Source organism: Scylla paramamosain, chromosome 25 (assembly GCF_035594125.1).
Source record: "Scylla paramamosain isolate STU-SP2022 chromosome 25, ASM3559412v1, whole genome shotgun sequence".
NCBI classification, from domain to species: domain Eukaryota; kingdom Metazoa; phylum Arthropoda; class Malacostraca; order Decapoda; family Portunidae; genus Scylla; species Scylla paramamosain.
In genome coordinates, this window is record NC_087175.1 from 2,365,001 (window position 1) to 2,382,500 (window position 17,500).

A 17,500-nucleotide genomic window follows, 5' to 3' on the forward strand; every position below is an offset into this window, starting at 1 on the left:
CTCTCTCTCTCTCTCTCTCTCTCTCTCTCTCTCTCTCTCTCTCTCTCTCTCTCTCTCTTTCCTTTTTTTCCCTCTTGGCCTTGATATGTAGGTTTCCTCTCCCCTTTTTCTTTATTCCCTCCCCTCCTTCCTTCTTTCCTCCTTTTTTTGTTTTGTTTATTTGTGTTTTGTTTGGTGTGTGTGTGTGTGTGTGTGTGTGTGTGTGTGTGTGTGTGTGTGTGTGTGTGTGTGTGTGTGTGTGTGTGTGTGTGTGTGTGTGTGTGTGTGTGTGTGTGGAATTGTTACTACTACTACTACTACTACTACTACTACTACTACTACTACTACTACTACTACTACTACTACTACTACTACTACTACTACTACTACTACTACTACTACTACTACTACCACCACCATTATTACTTGCATTGACGGGAAAAAATGACAATATTGGTATGTTTTGAGAGAGAGAGAGAGAGAGAGAGAGAGAGAGAGAGAGAGAGAGAGAGAGAGAGAGAGAGAGAGAGAGAGAGAGAGAGAATATTTTTTCCACGACACCTAAAGAATTCTGTAACCTTGACCACTGGAATTTTAGACACCCAGGAAAACAAGGAAAAAAGGGAAAAAAACTAAAACCTCCAAAGTTGTCTCGGAAAAAAAGAAGAGGAAAAAAAAACGAGGAATGGAAAGAAAACACAGGGAGGAAAAGAAGAGACAGGTGGAAATAATTAAAAGACTTCCTGTCACTCATTTTCCGTCACACGAGGAGGGGAAAACAAGTGTGAGTGGGGGAAAAAAGTGAGCTTCGTTGAGGAAAATATGGCCGTGAAGCTATATGGGGGGAAAATAAGAGGGAAAATTTTTGTTCTTTTAGGGGAAATAAAGTAATCTTAGTGTTTACAGATAGAAAAACAGAAGGAAATAATGATAATAACAATAACAGGGAAATAAATACTGTATTTTTATGGTTGGGGAAAATAACAATAGGGAAATAAATATAGAACTCCCAGGGAAATAGATTATCATAGGGAAAAAAAGAAAAACTAGGAAAATTGGGAAAATATACATGAGGAAACTTTGACAGGGAAAAAAAAAAACTGATGTAACATGAAGAGGAAACCGCATAGATATCTTGTCGACGGGGAAAAAAAGTAATATTCTTTTTAAAGGGAAAGAAAAAAACTGACTTTTATTATTTTCCTTGCATGTTTTCTTTTTATTTTCTTTTGTTTTCTTTCTTTTTCTTTCTTTCTTATAGATTTGTTTTATTTTGGGGCTCGGATTTGCGTCTCTCTCTCTCTCTCTCTCTCTCTCTCTCTCTCTCTCTCTCTCTCTCTCTCTCTCTCTCTCTCTCTCTCTCTCTCTCTCTCTCTCTCTCTCTCTCTCTCTCTCTCTCTCTCTCTCTCTCTCAGCATCCACTATTAAGCTGGGGGTAAATTGGGTACAGAGAGAGAGAGAGAGAGAGAGAGAGAGAGAGAGAGAGAGAGAGAGAGAGAGAGAGAGAGAGAGAGAGAGAGAGAGAGAAATATTCATTGCCACTGTCTAGCTGGTCCTGTTGTTGTGTCTCTCTGTCTAGCCATGTATGTCTGTATGTTTGTTTTTTTTGCCTGAATGTATATACCATCACAAATTCTTCACCTCCTCCTCCTCCTCCTGCTGCTCCTCTTTCCTTCCTTCCTTCATTCCTCCTCTTCCTGCTCCTCCTCCTCCTCCTCCTCCTCCTTCTTCTTCCCTGTTATCACTAATTTTCATGCCCCATTACATTCCACTTTTCCTATTTATAGAATCGAAGCTTTTGCACCCTTCCTCCTCCTCCTCCTCCTCCTCCTCCTCCTCCTCCTCCTCCTCCTCCTCCTCCTCCTCCTCCTCCTCCTCCTATGACGAGCCTTCTATTGCTATGCTGTCTTTCTCACTAATAGAGTAGAATAGTTACCGAAACAGCCAAGTAAGGACCTCAGGGTCTGTTGGTGTTTGAACTTCCTTTGTGTATTCCTCCTCCTCCTCCTCCTCCTGCTATGCTGTCCTGTCTCTCTTCACTGTAGCTAGTTAGAAGTAGTTACCAAACAGCCTTGCAAGGACCAAAAGGTCTGTTGCTGTTTGGCTTTCCTTTGTATTCCTCCTCCTCCTCCTCCTCCTCCTCCTCCTCCTCCTCCTCCTCCTCCTCCTCCTCCTCCTCCTCCTCCTCCTCCTCCTCCTCCTCCTCCTCCTCCTCCTCCTCCTACCAGCATCATCTTTACTCTCCTTCCAATTATCCCCTTTCTCTCTCTCTCTCTCTCTCTCTCTCTCTCTCTCTCTCTCTCTCTCTCTCTCTCTCTCTCTCTCTCTCTCTCTCTCTCTCTCTCTCTCTCTCTCTCTCTCTCTCTCTCTCTCTCTCCCATCCATCAGGCTTGTATTTCTCCTCTCACTTCTCTCACACGTCATCCATCGTTCTCTCTCTCTCTCTCTCTCTCTCTCTCTCTCTCTCTCTCTCTCTCTCTCTCTCTCTCTCTCTCTCTCTCTCTCTCTCTCTCTCTCTCTCTCTCTCTCTCTCTCTCTCTCTCTCTCTCTCTCTCTCTCTCTCTCTCACTGCCCTTTAACAAACCCTCCCTCTCATGCACTCTCCTTTCCATCCTCTCCCAGACACTCTCCCTCTTCCACCTCTCCCTCTCCCTCTTACCTGCCCAGGGGAGAGAGATAAGACACACGCACGCCTCACCGGTCTCTGAGTAAGGAAGGGAGAGGAGTGAGAGGGGAGTGAGAGGGGAGTGACAGGGGAGTGAGAGGGGAGGGAGAGGGGGAGGGAGAGGGGAAGGAGAGGGGGTTCTAATGGCGGCCACGATACACAGCTTATCATAGACACATTAATCTGTTAGTAATGATTCGCTCCTCTCTCTCTCTCTCTCTCTCTCTCTCTCTCTCTCTCTCTCTCTCTCTCTCTCTCTCTCTCTCTCTCTCTCTCTCTCTCTCTCTCTCTCTCTCTCTCTCTCTCTCTCTCTCTCTCTCTCTCTCCCCCCTCTCCCTCTCCCTCTCCCTCTCTCTCCCCCATCTCCCTCTCTCCCTTTACGTCTCCTCTCCTCACGGGTTATCATTTCAAGGCGAGGCGAAGTGAAGATGATGATGATGAGGGATGTGTGTGTGTGTGTGTGTGAGAGAGAGAGAGAGAGAGAGAGAGAGAGAGAGAGAGAGAGAGAGAGAGAGAGAGAGAGAGATTGTGTTACTAGTTTCATCTCTCATTATTTCTTCACTATTCTCGTCCATCTTATGTAAATATTATTGCATGTCTCCCTCGTCCACACCTCACCAGCACCACCACCATCACCACCCATTCCCCCACACCTTACTATCCCCTTCACCTCCCCAGCACCTCACCACCCTCCTCCTTCTACCATCACAACACCCCCTTGTCCCCTACACTTCACCCCCCTTCACAACACACCCCGTTCCCCCACATCTCACCACTTCCCCCCTCTCCTCCCCCTGTCCCCACACCTCACCACCTCCCCATGTCCCCACCCCTCACCACCTGTCCCCCTCCCCCCAGCTGGCCTGACGGAGTGCGAGTGGTACCCCCGTGGCTGTGGATCCTGTGCATCGTGCTGGCCGTGCTGTTTGTCATTATGATGATTATTAACATCTTCCTGTGCTCCGCCATGACCTGCTCCTGCACCAAGTCTGAGGTCATCGAGAAGGAGCCCTCCATTATCGAGGAGTACGACCCCTACCGCTCCTGGCACGGCTCCCAGTACGGCTCCAGGTACGTCACGCCAGGTCACGGTGCGGGTCAGGCGAGGTCATTGTATTTTTTTTATTGTAAGGGTCATTTGAGGTCTTTTTCCTGGCTCTGGTTCACTGTGGTCACTGTGCGAGTTATTCTAGGTCACCACTTTGATCAGGGTCACTTCAGGTTACTCTAGGTCACTATTCGGGTCATCCTAAGTAACTTTTTTTACGGGTCAAGGTCACTGCAGGACATTTTAGGTCACTTTGTACTACTCAAGGTCACTGGAGGTCACTCTAGGTCACTGTATGTGGGTCACTGTATGCATGTATAAGGCTCAGGGTCACAACAGGTAATTCTAAGGCACTGTATGCGGGTCAAGGTCACTTCAGATAATTCTAGATCACTGTATGTGGGTCAGGGTCACTTCAGTTTATTCTGGGTCACTGCAGGTCACTCTAGGTCACTTATGTACTTATGTTCTTGTCTTTTTATCCTTTCATTGTTTTCCGGGTCAAATGAGGTTTTTGTTTTTGTTTTTGTTTGTTGTTTTTTTTATTTTATCTCATTTTTTGTCTTTTCCGTTTTCCTTTCTGTGCCAAATTAGATTATTACTGTTTTTTATTATTTATTTTTTTTGTTCTTTCTTTGTTCATCTCTTATGGGTTTCTCTCTCTCTCTCTCTCTCTCTCTCTCTCTCTCTCTCTCTCTCTCTCTCTCTCTCTCTCTCTCTCTCTCTCTCTCTCTCTCTCTCTCTCTCTCTCTCTCTCTCTCTCTCTCTCTCTCTCTCTCTCTTCCTGTTCCCTTGCTTTCCTATTCTTGTTTTTTTCACTTTTCTTCTCTTCCCTTTCTTCTCTCTTCTCTTGCCCTCTCCTCGCGTCGTCTATTCCTCCTCCTCCTTCTCCTGCTCCTCGTCCTCCTCCTCCTCCTCCTCCTCCTCCTCCTCCTCCTCCTCGTCCTCGTCCTCCTCTTCATTTTCTATTCTGGCAAGGGTCACAGGTTGGCTCTCTCTCTCTCTCTCTCTCTCTCTCTCTCTCTCTCTCTCTCTCTCTCTCTCTCTCTCTCTCTCTCTCTCTCTCTCTCTCTCTCTCTCTCTCTCTCTCTCTCTCTCTCTCTCTCTCTCTCTCTCTCTCTCTCAACCTTTCGTCCCTTACCTCCTGCTCTTCCTCCTCCTTCTCCTTCATCTCTCTTCCTTTTCTTTTTATTCTCCTCTTCCTTTTTATTTTCTCCTCTTTTATCGTCTTTTTTTCCTCCTTCTTTGTGGCTTTATTCGTTCTCTCATTCTCCTTCCTACTTTTCCTCCTCCTTCTCTTTCTCCATTTCGTTTCTCATCTTTTCCTTCTCCTTCACCTTCTTCCTCTCCTCTTCCTCCTCCCTCATCATCTTCCTTCTTACTAATATCTCCTTCCTCCTCCTTCATCTTCTTCTGCTGTTTTATCTCCATTCCCTCCTCGTTCATCTTTCCTCCTCCAGCTCCTCATCTTCCTCCTCCTCCTCCTCCTCCTCCTCCTCCTCCTCCTTCTCCTCCTCCTCCTCCTCTTTAGTTTTTGCTTGACTCTCCTTTCGTTTCCTTCTTTACATTTCTCCCTATTTCCTTTTCGTTCCTCTGTGTGTCTTTTTCTCATTCTCCTCTTTTTCTTTCTTTCCCTTTCCTCCACTCTCTCCTCTTCTCTTCTTTCTCATTTTTTGTTTCTTTTTATCTTCTCTCTCATATATCATTCTCTTCTCTATTCTCCCCTTTCCTCCTTCCTTCGCTTCCCTCCTATTCTCTCTTCTCTCCTCTTTCTTCTCTCCCCTCTCTTCTTCTCTCCCCTCATCCCTCTCCCCTCTCCCTCAGTTATCCATCTGACTTTGGGTCTGTGTCACGGAGCGCTCTCTCTCTCTCTCTCTCTCTCTCTCTCTCTCTCTCTCTCTCTCTCTCTCTCTCTCTCTCTCTCTCTCTCTCTCTCTCTCTCTCTCTCTCTCTCTCTCTCTCTCTCTCTCTCTCTCTCTCTCTCTCTCTCTCCTTCACTTCTCTCATCCATTCCTGTTTCTCCTCCTTCCCTTTCTCCCCTCTCCCTTTCACTCCCCTCACCCCCGAGCAGCAGGCCTGCGGGGAGGGTAGGACAGGGGGTCAGGGAGGGGAGGTCATGGGGTAGGTCAGGGGGGACCTCGTGAAATATTCGGATGCGCGGCCTGGGTTGCTGCGACGCCAGGAGGAGGAGGAGGAGGAGGAGGAGGAGGAGGAGGAGGAGGAGGAGGAGGAGGAGGAGGAGGAGGAGGAGGAGGAGGAAGGCTAGAGAGAAGGGAAAGATGGAGTGGAAACTAGAAGAGGAGAAGGAAAGAGTGGATAGAGGATTAGGAAGGAATGTGGAAGAGGGGAAGAAGAGAAGAGGAACTTGACTAACAGATGGAGGAGGAGAATGGGAGGGAAGAGAGAAGAATGTAATGAAGGGGACGGGAAGAGGATTGGAGGAGGAGGAAGAGGAGGGAGAAGAGAAAGATGGGGTAAAAACTGGAAGAGAAGAAGGGGAGGAAGAGATAGAGGACTAAGAAAGGGAAGAAGGGAAGAGAAGAAGTATTAAAGAAGAACTAGAGAAAAACTAATACGTAGATGAAAGAAGATGAATAAAAGTTAGAAGAAGATAAAGATAAATGGAAGGAAGAGACGGAAAGATAGAGATAGGAGACGATTGGAGGAAGACTGGAAGATGAGAAAGAAGAAGAGAAGCAAAAGGAGGAAAAATATTGATCAGAAACTTGGAGGAGAGAAATAGGAAAATAAGGAATGGAGGAATAGGAAGAAACAAAAAAAAACGGAAAGATGAAGAAGAGAAAAGTTTAAAAAATTGAAGAGAATGAAATGGAAGATAGGAAGTAACAAAGAGAAAGAGAGGAAATGCGAAATTGGAGAAGAAAATATTAATGGGAGAGGGAGAGGAAAGGGAGAGAGATAAGAGGGATGAGAGAGAAGCTTAGGGAGAGAAGGGTTAAGGAAGGGGAAGAGAATTGGAGAGAGAGAGAGAGAGAGAGAGAGAGAGAGAGAGAGAGAGAGAGAGAGAGAGAGAGAGAGAGAGAGAGAGAGAGAGAGAGAGAGAGGTTATGGAAAAGGAAGGAGGGAGAGAGAGGTAAGGGAGAGAAGTAATAAGAATGATAAGAGAAAGAAAAGAGGAGAAAAAGTTAGAATGAGAGGAGAAAGGATTTTAAGGATGAGGAAGAGAAGAGGGAGAGGAGAAGGAGAGAGGTAAAGAGGGAAGCGTTTATGGAGAAGGAAGAGGGGAGGAAAGAGGAGAGAAGAATAGGAAGAAAGGGAGAGAAGATATAAAGGAAGAAGAGAGAAGAGAAGTTTGTGAGAAGATAGAAAGGAAGGAGAGGAGAGAGGATAAATAGTTGAAAAGTGAGAGAAGAGAGGAATTAATGAAGTAGAGAAGATAAAAAGGAAGAAGAGGAGAAGAGAGAGATGTCTGGAGAAAGATTTGGAGAGGCGAGGAGTTTGGTAAGGCGGGAGTGGGAGGGGAGGGAGGGGAGAAGGGGGAGGAAGAAGAAGGAGGGAAGGAAGAGAAGAGAGGGAAGGCAGAAGAGGGAGAGGAGGGAGGGGAGACAGGGGAGGAAGAGGAGAGAGGGAAGGCAGAAGAGGGAGAGGAGGGAGGGGAAATAGAGGAGGAAGAGGAGAGAGGGGAGGGAGAAAAGGGAGAGGAGGGAGGGGAGATAGAGGAGGAATAGGAGAGACAGGAGGAAGAAGAGGGAGAGGAGGGAGGGGAGATAGGGGAGGAAGAGGGGAGAGGGGAGGGAGAAGAGGGAGAGGAGGGAGGGGGGAGGAGGAGAGAGGACTAGGAGTGGCACTTTCCTCGCAGTAAGGCCGTTCGGGGGACTAAGTTATTTAGTGGGGCGGTGGCTGGGTTGTGGAACAGCTCCTCTGCCACTACACGACGCCCGCCATGTTGGGAGTGCCACCAGGACCTTCACTGTCTTCAACTTGGCACTGTCTTGAACTTGGCACTGTCTGAGAACGTGGCAGTGAATATAAAGTGCTCTAAATTTCTACATTAGTCATTTTTTCATGGTTATGTTTTTTTTAAAGTCTTATTACTTTTTTTTTTCAAACTAGTGGCACTGTCTGGAGTGTGGCACTGTCCTTAGTTATATTTCTCTTGGCACCACTCATACAGAAAATCTCCAAATTTCCTTATTATTGATATTTTCGTTGTATATTTCACTTTCTTTGTCCTATCACTTCCCTTACTTAGTGGCACTGTCTGGAGGGTGGCACTGCACTGAGCCATCTTACCCTCCTGGCACCATGCGTATCTATGCATCATATACTAATTGGCACTAACAAATCACTGCTATTACTGTCATATATCTTAGCATTCCCTCCTTGGCACTGGCACTGTTCACTATAAGGTGCGGCACTCATCTACATAATTGCTGGCACTGTTATTATGAGAAGAAAGTAGAGAGATAGAGAGATAAGAGATAAAAAAAGATGTAAGCAAAATTAATGAGGAAAAAAATGAAAGAGAGGATTTTAGACAGGGAAAAGAGAAAAGTTTGTACTGTCGTGTCATTTCTTCCTAGGCACTCACACTTGGCACTGTCCCTTCTGAGTGCCAGGTTCAAGTTCCAGTGGCGCGCGTTTCGTGTGGCACCGTCATTTTGTGTGGGCTTGGTAACTTTTCCCTCTCATTATTAGTTCTTGTAACTTTTAACCTTCATTTGTAATTGTTTATTGTTTCCTCTTATTGAATTGTCTCTCCTCCTCCTCCTCCTCCTCCTCCTCCTCCTCCTCCTCCTCCTCCTCCTCCTCCTCCTCCTCCTCCTCCTCCTCCTCCTCTTCTTTCTCCTCATCTTCCTCATTTACTTTCTCATACCTATATTTCTTCTTTGTCTCCTCTTGCTCCTCCTCCACTTCCTCCTCCTCCTCCTCCTCCTCCTCCTCCTCCTCCTCCTCCTCCTCCTCCTCCTCCTCCTCCTCCTCCTCCTCCTCCTCCTCCTCCTCCTCCTCCTCCTCCTCCTCCTTTACCCTCTCCCTCGTCTTATTTGTTTCTCTGTTCCTTGTTTTCGTCGTCGCCGTCTTCGTCCTTTTCCTCCTCCTCCTTCTCCTCCTCCTCCTGGTAATTAATTTTGTGCAGTATTCCTATTCGTCTTTGTGTGCATGTGTGTGTGTGTGTGTGTGTGTGTGTGTGTGTGTGTGTGTGTGTGTGTGTGTGTGTGTGTGTGTGTGTGTGTGTGTGTGTGCTCGATACATCACCTGTCCGTTCCACACACACACACACACACACACACACACACACACACACACACACACACACACACACACACACACACACACACACACACACACACACACACACACACACACACACACACACACAGTTATTGATTGATTCTCTTTTTTATTCCCCCTTTGTTGGTCTTCTCTCAATTTTTATTTTGTTAGCTTTTAATTCTTCCTCCCTCCCCTCTTCTCCCTTCCTCTCCCTCTCCCTCTCCCTCTCCCTCTCTCCCTCGCTCCACCCTTTGGTCTCTCTTTGGCCAGAGCAACATGGTAGTAAAAACGATAGCAAGGGAGGGAGAGGGAGAGAGAAGGGGAGGGAGAGAGGGAGAGAGAGAGAGAGGAAGAGTGAGGAAAGGAGAGAGGGAGACAGTGAGAGGCAGGAAGGGTTTTAGTGTGGTACGAGTAGAGAGAGAGAGAGAGAGAGAGAGAGAGAGAGAGAGAGAGAGAGAGAGAGAGAGAGAGAGAGAGAGAGAGAGAGAGGGAGCGGGGTTAATTGAAGAGAGAGTGATAAATTTGAAAGAAAGTGAAAATTAGAAGGAATATCTGGATGGCGATTATTTTAAGAACGAAAACTGAGAATTTAATAGCAGCAGCAGCAGCAGTAGTAGTAGTAGTAGTAGTAGTAGTAGTAGTAGTAGTAGTAGTAGTAGTACTAGTAGTAGTAGTTGTAGTAGTGGTAGTAATAGAAAGACGAATAAGATAAGGGAAATAAATAGATTGAAAAATGCATAGAAAGAGAGGGAAGAGGAGAGGAGAGAAGAAGGAAGAGAATATGACACTGAAAGAAAGATAGATAGTAGAGAAAGAAGCAGAGAAACTGAGAAAGACAAATACAAGAAGAGAAAGAGGAGAGAGAAACAGAAAGAGAGACAAGGAGAAGAAGAGAGAAATGAACCATAGAAAGAAGGATGAGAGAGAGAGAGAGAGAGAGAGAGAGAGAGAGAGAGAGAGAGAGAGAGAGAGAGAGAGAGAGAGAGAGAGAGAGAGAGAGAGGACAGTGAAAAGTGCAAAAGAAATACAAGAGAAGATAGAAGGTAACGGAAGGAGGAATAAGAGGAAGAGAAAGAGGAGGACGAGGAGGAGGAGGAGGAGGAGGAGGAGGAGGAGGAGGAGGAGGAGGAGGAGGAGGAGGAGGAGGAGGAGGAGGATTGGACACAGAGTAAGAAGGACACAACTAGCAGTGATTGATGGGTAAGATATGTGCAGCGAACTCCCGCGAAGGAGGAACATGAAGGAAGGAGGTGAAGGAAGTGGAGGAGGTGAAGGAGAGGCGTCCGGGAGAAATATTGCTGCTTTCCTTCACACTGAGCAGGGAAGGAAGGAAGGAGGGAGGGAAGGAGGGAAGCAGAAGGAAGGACTTGGCATATGTCAGAGAGAGAGAGAGAGAGAGAGAGAGAGAGAGAGAGAGAGAGAGAGAGAGAGAGAGAGAGAGAGTGTTATTCTGTATTTCCTTTTCTCTCTGTTTTATTTTTGTTTATGTTTGTTTTTTATCGCTGTTTGTTAGTATGTTTTATTTTCATTCATTTATATTTAGTGTTTTGTTATTTTTTTCTTATTTCATCGTACCATTTTCTACTTTTCGTTTGTTGCTATTCCCTCTCTCTGTTAATTTTCCAGTTTTCTCTTTCATCTTTTCTTCACTTTTCTTTTTTTTTTTTTACTCTCCCTTGTGTCTCCCCTTTTCTCTTAACTTACCCCTTTTTTTCCACCTCTCTTTCTCTCTTTCATCTTTTCATTAGCTTTGACTCACTACTCATTCCTTTTATTTTAAGCTCTCATTCATTTGGCTCTTCCCTTTTCTTATAATTTCTTCCCTGTATCTCTCACTCACTCTCTTTCTTCATTTTCACTTATCTTTCAGTCCTCCCTTACTCACTCTCTCACTCACTCACTCACTCACTCACTCACTCACTCACTCACTCACTCACTCACTCACTCACTCACTCACTCACTCACTCACTCACTCACTCACTCACTCACTCACTTCCTGATTCCTATGTATACTTATTTTCTGTGACTCAATTAACCTATTACTCATTTTTTCACTCCTCACTGTCACATCCTCACTCCACATCACTCCCCCCACTACCCCACTTACACCCTCTCACCCACCTTCTTCTCCCACAGGTACTCCCTCAACGGCAAGGGCTACACCTCGGGCGCCTCCACCCTCAACTCCGCCCGCTCCGTGTCCTCCCACTCCGACCATTACGTAGCCGTGCACTCCCGCCCCAACTCACGCTACTCTGGCCACCACTCCCTCAAGCACGAGAGGCCCCACCACCACCACCACCACCACTCCCGCGGCCCCCCTCCACCACCGGCAGCCATTACTCCGGGAAATATTAAGTGGAGTGGAGTGAAGGAGCGAGTGGAGAGATAGAGGAGGTAATAGTCTTTCTCTCTCTCTCTTGTCTCCTCCTCCTCCTCCTCCTCCTCTTGCAGTATCTCCGTCTCCTCCGTCTCCTCCTCCTCTTCTCCAATCGACGTCCGTTAAATAATGTACGTAGGTGTGCTTATTTTTACTATGGTTTGGGCTTAATTTGTTCATAGAAAATGGTTGTGTATGTGTGTGTTACTTGGTGCTGTAGAAAATGGGGTACTTGTGTTCTGTGTCATAGAAATCGGGGGTATGTTGTGTATTTGGTTTGTGTCTTAGAAAATGTAATGTAATGTGTGTATGTATGTATGTATGTATGTATGTATTTTGTACCGTAGGGAAACCGTGAATTATGTCTGTATTTTTGTACTGTAGAAAATGGGGGTCGTGTGTAAACTTAAGATACTGTATGTGTGTATGTGTGTCTAACTTATGTGTACGTGCGTGTAGCTGTAGGCACTCATGTGTACTATGTAACTGGCAGAAAAAGTAGTAGTAGTAGGAGTAGTAGCAGTAGTAGTAGTAGTAGTAGTAGTAGTCTAACAAGAAAGTACCTTCAGTCATTGGTATAAGAAGTTGATGAGTTTACGTAAGACTTCCCTCCTCTCTGTTCAGTACACAGAAAACGGGGTGAGAACGAGAAAGGGTGGTGTTATTACTATCATCATTATTACTATTATTTATACAGTACAATCAAGAAGAGTGGAGGCAAAAACAACCGTCTCTCCTCTCTCTCCACTAAACAAAAACAAAGAAAACGAGAGACAAAACGAAAGTAGAGGTGATACTGTTATTATTACCACTATTATTATTTTACCGTGGTCACTCTACCGGCTGCAAAAATAACCGGGAAAAATTGCCGCGCCGGGCTATAAAAGAAAGGAGGCAAAATTGTAAAGTAAGAGAGCGGGATCAGCGAGAACCCGAAGGTGTCTCCATCCGCGCCTCGTAAAGGGAATCAGCCAAGGTGGGAAAAACAAAGGAAAAAGTGGGAGAAAAAAACATGGATAGGTAGGATGTCCCTTGGTGTACCAGTGAGGGAGAGAGAGAGAGAGAGAGAGAGAGAGAGAGAGAGAGAGAGAGAGAGAGAGAGAGAGAGAGAGAGAGAGAGAGAGAGAGAGGAATGTCGCAAAAAAGAGGAAGTGAATGATTAAAAACGAATTCGTAAAATTAATAAGAAATTGTACGGAATTGAATGATCCAAGAAAGAAGATTAGTTATGTAAGACGTGGGAGAGAGAGAGAGAGAGAGAGAGAGAGAGAGAGAGAGAGAGAGAGAGAGAGAGAGAGAGAGAGAGAGAGAGAGAAGTACGTCAGAAAAAAAGAGAAAATACATACGAGAAATAGACAATATAATAATAATAAATAATAATAATAACAAGAAGAAAAAAAGATACTGAATTATAAGAAAAAAATAATAAAAACACCAATTTAAAGAAGAAAAAAATAGAGGAATAAAATAAGAACAACAAAAGAAAAAAAGACAAAATTAACAAAAAAGTAAAAATAAAATTGAAAATTAAAATATAACATCGAACGAGAGAGAGAGAGAGAGAGAGAGAGAGAGAGAGAGAGAGAGAGAGAGAGAGAGAGAGAGAGAGAGAGAGAGAGAGAGGAAAATTAAAAAAAGGAAAAAAATAGCTTGAAAAAAAAATTATCCCTGCACTCGTATTTACTTTTCCTGACGGGCCATTAAACTGATAAACAAGAGGAAAGTAATGAAACGTGGAAGGCCGCCACCGTAGACTTTTCACCAGCCAAAGTTACCCAAGAAAAAATGACCTCCAGTTTTCTTTCTTTCTCCTCTCCCTTGACATTTTTGCCGCTCTTCTTCGTTTTTCCCTTCGTTCCCTGTTCCGTCTGTGACAACATTCAACATTCCGCAGTTTGGTCATAGTTGGAGGGAAAACAGAGGGAAAAAACAAGACTCAAATAAAAAAAAATGAAGAAAAGATGTATTTACGTTCGTGGAGTGAGGGATGAGAGAGAGAGAGAGAGAGAGAGAGAGAGAGAGAGAGAGAGAGAGAGAGAGAGAGAGAAGAGCGAAATGTGTAATTCAATACCGTTTTTCTCTTTTTTTAATTTAGGATGCGATGGACGGCAGATCGCGCCCCGGAAACGTAAAGAAAACGAGATATGTGTTTGTGTTTTTGTTTCTCTCTCTCTCTCTCTCTCTCTCTCTCTCTCTCTCTCTCTCTCTCTCTCTCTCTCTCTCTCTCTCTCTCTCTCTCGATCTTTTTTATTTATTTATTCTTTTTTTGTTGTTGATTTGAGAAGTTGGTGACATAATTCTGCTGATTTCCGGAACTCGTTAACCAGGTCAGTGTGTCGTGAACCTTACCTGCAATATTCGGGAGGTGTCGTAACTCTTTGAACCCGTAGAGTTAGAGACGCAATATCTTCTGAAATATACGAGACACTTTTCATTATTATTGATGGTATTAAATGGATGGCAACGATTATTATTCTTTTTATTTTGAATATTTATAGAAAAATCATTGTGGGTGAGACTGGTGAGGAAGAATTAGGGATGTTTATGAGAGAGAGAGAGAGAGAGAGAGAGAGAGAGAGAGAGAGAGAGAGAGAGAGAGAGAGAGAGAGAGAGAGAGAGAGAGAGAGTGAGAATATGTAAGCTATTCGTAACCATTTCAAGTAACACCATCTTTCTCCTCCTCCTCCTCCTCCTCCTCCTCCTCCTCCTCCTCCTCCTCCTCCTCCTCCTCCTCCTCCTCCTCCTCCTCCTCCTGCTTTCCTCGTCGTGAGTAATACAAACACACGCTATATTTCTCTCCCCTCCCCGACTCTCCCTCACTCTCCCTCCCTCACCCTAATGTAACCCTGAGGGATGAACACTCACGGCCAGATTCCAACCCGGAATTATGTGCTCGTTACCTAACACGCATATGAGAGAGAGAGAGAGAGAGAGAGAGAGAGAGAGAGAGAGAGAGAGAGAGAGAGAGAGAGAGAGAGAGAGAGAGAGAAATCTAGGTGCAGTGTATATATTAATATTTTTTAAAGTTTATTTGTGTATTTTTTTTAGATTGCTGCTGTTTATGGAGAGAGAGAGAGAGAGAGAGAGAGAGAGAGAGAGAGAGAGAGAGAGAGAGAGAGAGAGAGAGAGAGAGAGAGTGTAAAGCTTGTGAAGTATTTTAATTGCTATTCTCACTTTATTATTATTATTATTATTATTATTATTATTATTATTATTATTATTATTATTATTATTATTATTATTATTATTATTATCATTGTAGTTCGCCATTAACTTAAGGATACCCCATTTTCTACTCCGGTATGGTTAAGAGTAAATAGAAAACGAAAGCCAGGCACCATTTTCTACGCAATGAACAGAAAATGTAAAAGAAAAACGACAACAAAAAAACCCAACCATAATTACGTTTTCTTCCGTGGCTATGCTGAACAGAAAACGAGATCTGAGCGCCTATAGGAGAAGAAAGAGAGAGAGAGAGAAAAAAAAAGAGAGTGAGAGATAGGAAAAAAAGATCTAGGCATGACATGAGCTATTTCACTTTTATTTTCTCACACCGCATTGAAGGAAGGAGAAAAAATGCTGTTAGGTTTTGCGTCACGGTGGCCACTGGGGGAGATGGGGGGGTAGGGCACTTGTGAGGGGATAGGAAGAGAGGTGTGTTACTTTTCCTTGCTCACTTACAGAGAAGTACATCTCGTTTTCTTTTGATAAGTTTATTTTCTTTCTTTAATTTCACCATTCATTTATTTTTTTCTATTCTTGTATTTCCATCACCTTTTATTTCATGCTTTTGTCTGAATATCTCTCTCTCTCTCTCTCTCTCTCTCTCTCTCTCTCTCTCTCTCTCTCTCTCTCTCTCTCTCTCTCTCTCTCTCTCTCTCTCTCTCTCTCTCTCTCTCTCTCTCTCTCTCTCTCTCTCTCTCTCTCTCTCTCTCTGTCTGTTTCTCTCATCTGTATTACCTCTATCTTGACTCCTATCTTTATTGTCATCCTTTATTGCCTTCTTGTATTGTTGTGTCTCCCTTCCCTGATAATAATCTTCCCAACTATCTTCTTCTTATCTTCCCTCTCAATCTCAGGGTCATGGGTGTCTTGTTTGCTTCATTCCTTATCTGTATTCCAGTCCAGATTGCTTATTTTCATGATTTTTTTGGCATTTTTCTGGTTATTATCTTGCGTTACTCTTCTTCCTCGTTTTCTTCTCCTTTTTCTCTCTTCTTAATCTTCGTTTTCTTCGATTTTCATTAATATTATATCGAAGGATCGTTCCTGTGACCTTTTCGTATTACGTGATTCCCTCCCTCCCCCCTCCCTGTCTTCCTCCCTCCTCCCTCCCTTCCTGCCATTCATCTATAGTTTATCAGAATCTCTCCTTCCCTCACTCTTGCCCTCCAGCCTTCCCTCCGTCTCTTCCCTCCATCTGGCATCTTTCACAAGACTCCTCCTTCCCTCCTCCTTCCCTCCTCCTTCCCTCCCTCCCTTGCCTCTACCACAGTACCATTTCAGAGTCCATCTTCCTTTCTTCCTTTCTTTCTTATTCCTTCTCCACTTTTTCTTTCCTCCTTCTCTAGTTTTCTATGTGTAATTTTTGGAGATTCTTCCCTCTTCCTCCTTTCCAGTTATCTCCTTTTTTCTGGATTATTTTCCTTTTCTTTCTTTCTGTTTTTTTCTTTTCCTCACTTTAATTTGCCTGATCTCCATGCTTACTTGTCTCTTTCTTTCCTTTTTATTTTTCCAACTCCTTTTTTTTTATATATATTTTTCCCTTCCATCTTCTTCATTTGTCTTATTTTTAATCCTTTACCAGTCACCTTTCATCCCTTACGTTCCTTCATTCCTCTTCCTTTCCCATCTTTAACATTTCCCTTCCCTTCTCTTCTTTCTTTACTAACCTCCTTTCGTACCGTACTCTCCTTTTTATCTCTTCCTTCTGTATTGCTTCCTTGCCTCCCTTCCTCACTTCCTCCCTGTCTTCCTGCCCTCCCCCACCCCCCTTGTCGCTGTGGCCATCGTGAGCGTGGGGTTGGCGCCTCGGTATAACAAACTAACGATAACAGTGTACATAATATAACGCGCATTCAGAGGTACTACTATTAAGGAGTGAACCCTCGAGAACTGGACGAGTCTCTCCTTGAAAAGAGTGAGGCTCCGTTTTCTTTTTTTCGCTACTTGAGGGAAGGAAAATGTGCAATGGTTGTTTTTATTTTTGGTGGTGTGTGGATGTGCTGTTTATGATTGTGATTCCCGTTTTTTTCCTTGATGGTGTGAAAGAAAACGGTGTGTGGTTCTCGAGGGGTACTCAAGTAATCATGATGGGTTATGTGTACGTGTTATGTTGCTTCCGTGCATAATTACGTACTTGTATGCATAACTCTTGATCTTGTTTTTCATTTTGTATACACTAACAGTCCCCTTGCGTCTGTTGCTGTTGTTGTTACTAATATTATTACTTGCCCTATTATTACTAATTATTATTGTTGTTATTATTATTATTATTATTTTTATTATTGTTATTATTATTATTATTATTATTATTATTATTATTATTATTATTATTATTATTATTATTGCTTCGTTTTTTATAAATATTTGTAGAGAAGAGAATGGAACACACACACACACACACACACACACACACACACACACACACACACACACACACACACACACACACACACACACACACACACACACACACTATTTAGTCACTCATCCCTAATTGATATCTCTTCTTCCTCCTCCTCTTTTTCCTCCTCCTCCTCCTCCTCTTCCTCCTTCTCCCCTCCCCTCCCCCCTTCTCCTCCTCCCCTCTAAACCAGAGCAGGAGAGAGGGTAAGGGGAGAATGGTAGGGGGTGGATACGGAGGTGACCCATTTCCCTTAATATGTGGGAAGGGGTGAAGGGAGGGTGGGAGACGTGAGGCTGCAGAGAGAGAGAGAGAGAGAGAGAGAGAGAGAGAGAGAGAGAGAGAGAGAGAGAGAGAGAGAGAGAGAGAGAGAGAGAGCATTAGGGGCTTATGAATTGAAACAAATTTATATTATGACACGAACATTACATAACACATAACATTTAATAGAGAGCGTAACAAGGAAATTACACATATATAAAATAAATGCAATAACATATTCACACGTGATAATTATAAAAAAAAGTAGAATTAAGGACAATTATATATATTTTTTTGTAATGTTGA

General features: G+C 43.9%; 1 protein-coding gene across 1 annotated transcript in view; it reads left to right on the forward strand.

Annotated features, from left to right (window-relative positions):
* Positions 1-17,500, forward strand: part of LOC135112996 (uncharacterized) — a 221,504-nt gene that overhangs the window by 203,462 nt on the left and 542 nt on the right. The window contains exons 10-12 of the mRNA XM_064027915.1: positions 2,602-2,687; positions 3,503-3,715; positions 11,064-17,500. The exon at positions 11,064-17,500 is cut by the window's right edge and continues 542 nt beyond it. Coding sequence (XP_063883985.1) covers positions 2,602-2,687; positions 3,503-3,715; positions 11,064-11,319 — 555 coding nt within the window. The 3' untranslated portion in view covers positions 11,320-17,500. The remainder of the gene's footprint in view (positions 1-2,601; positions 2,688-3,502; positions 3,716-11,063) is intronic.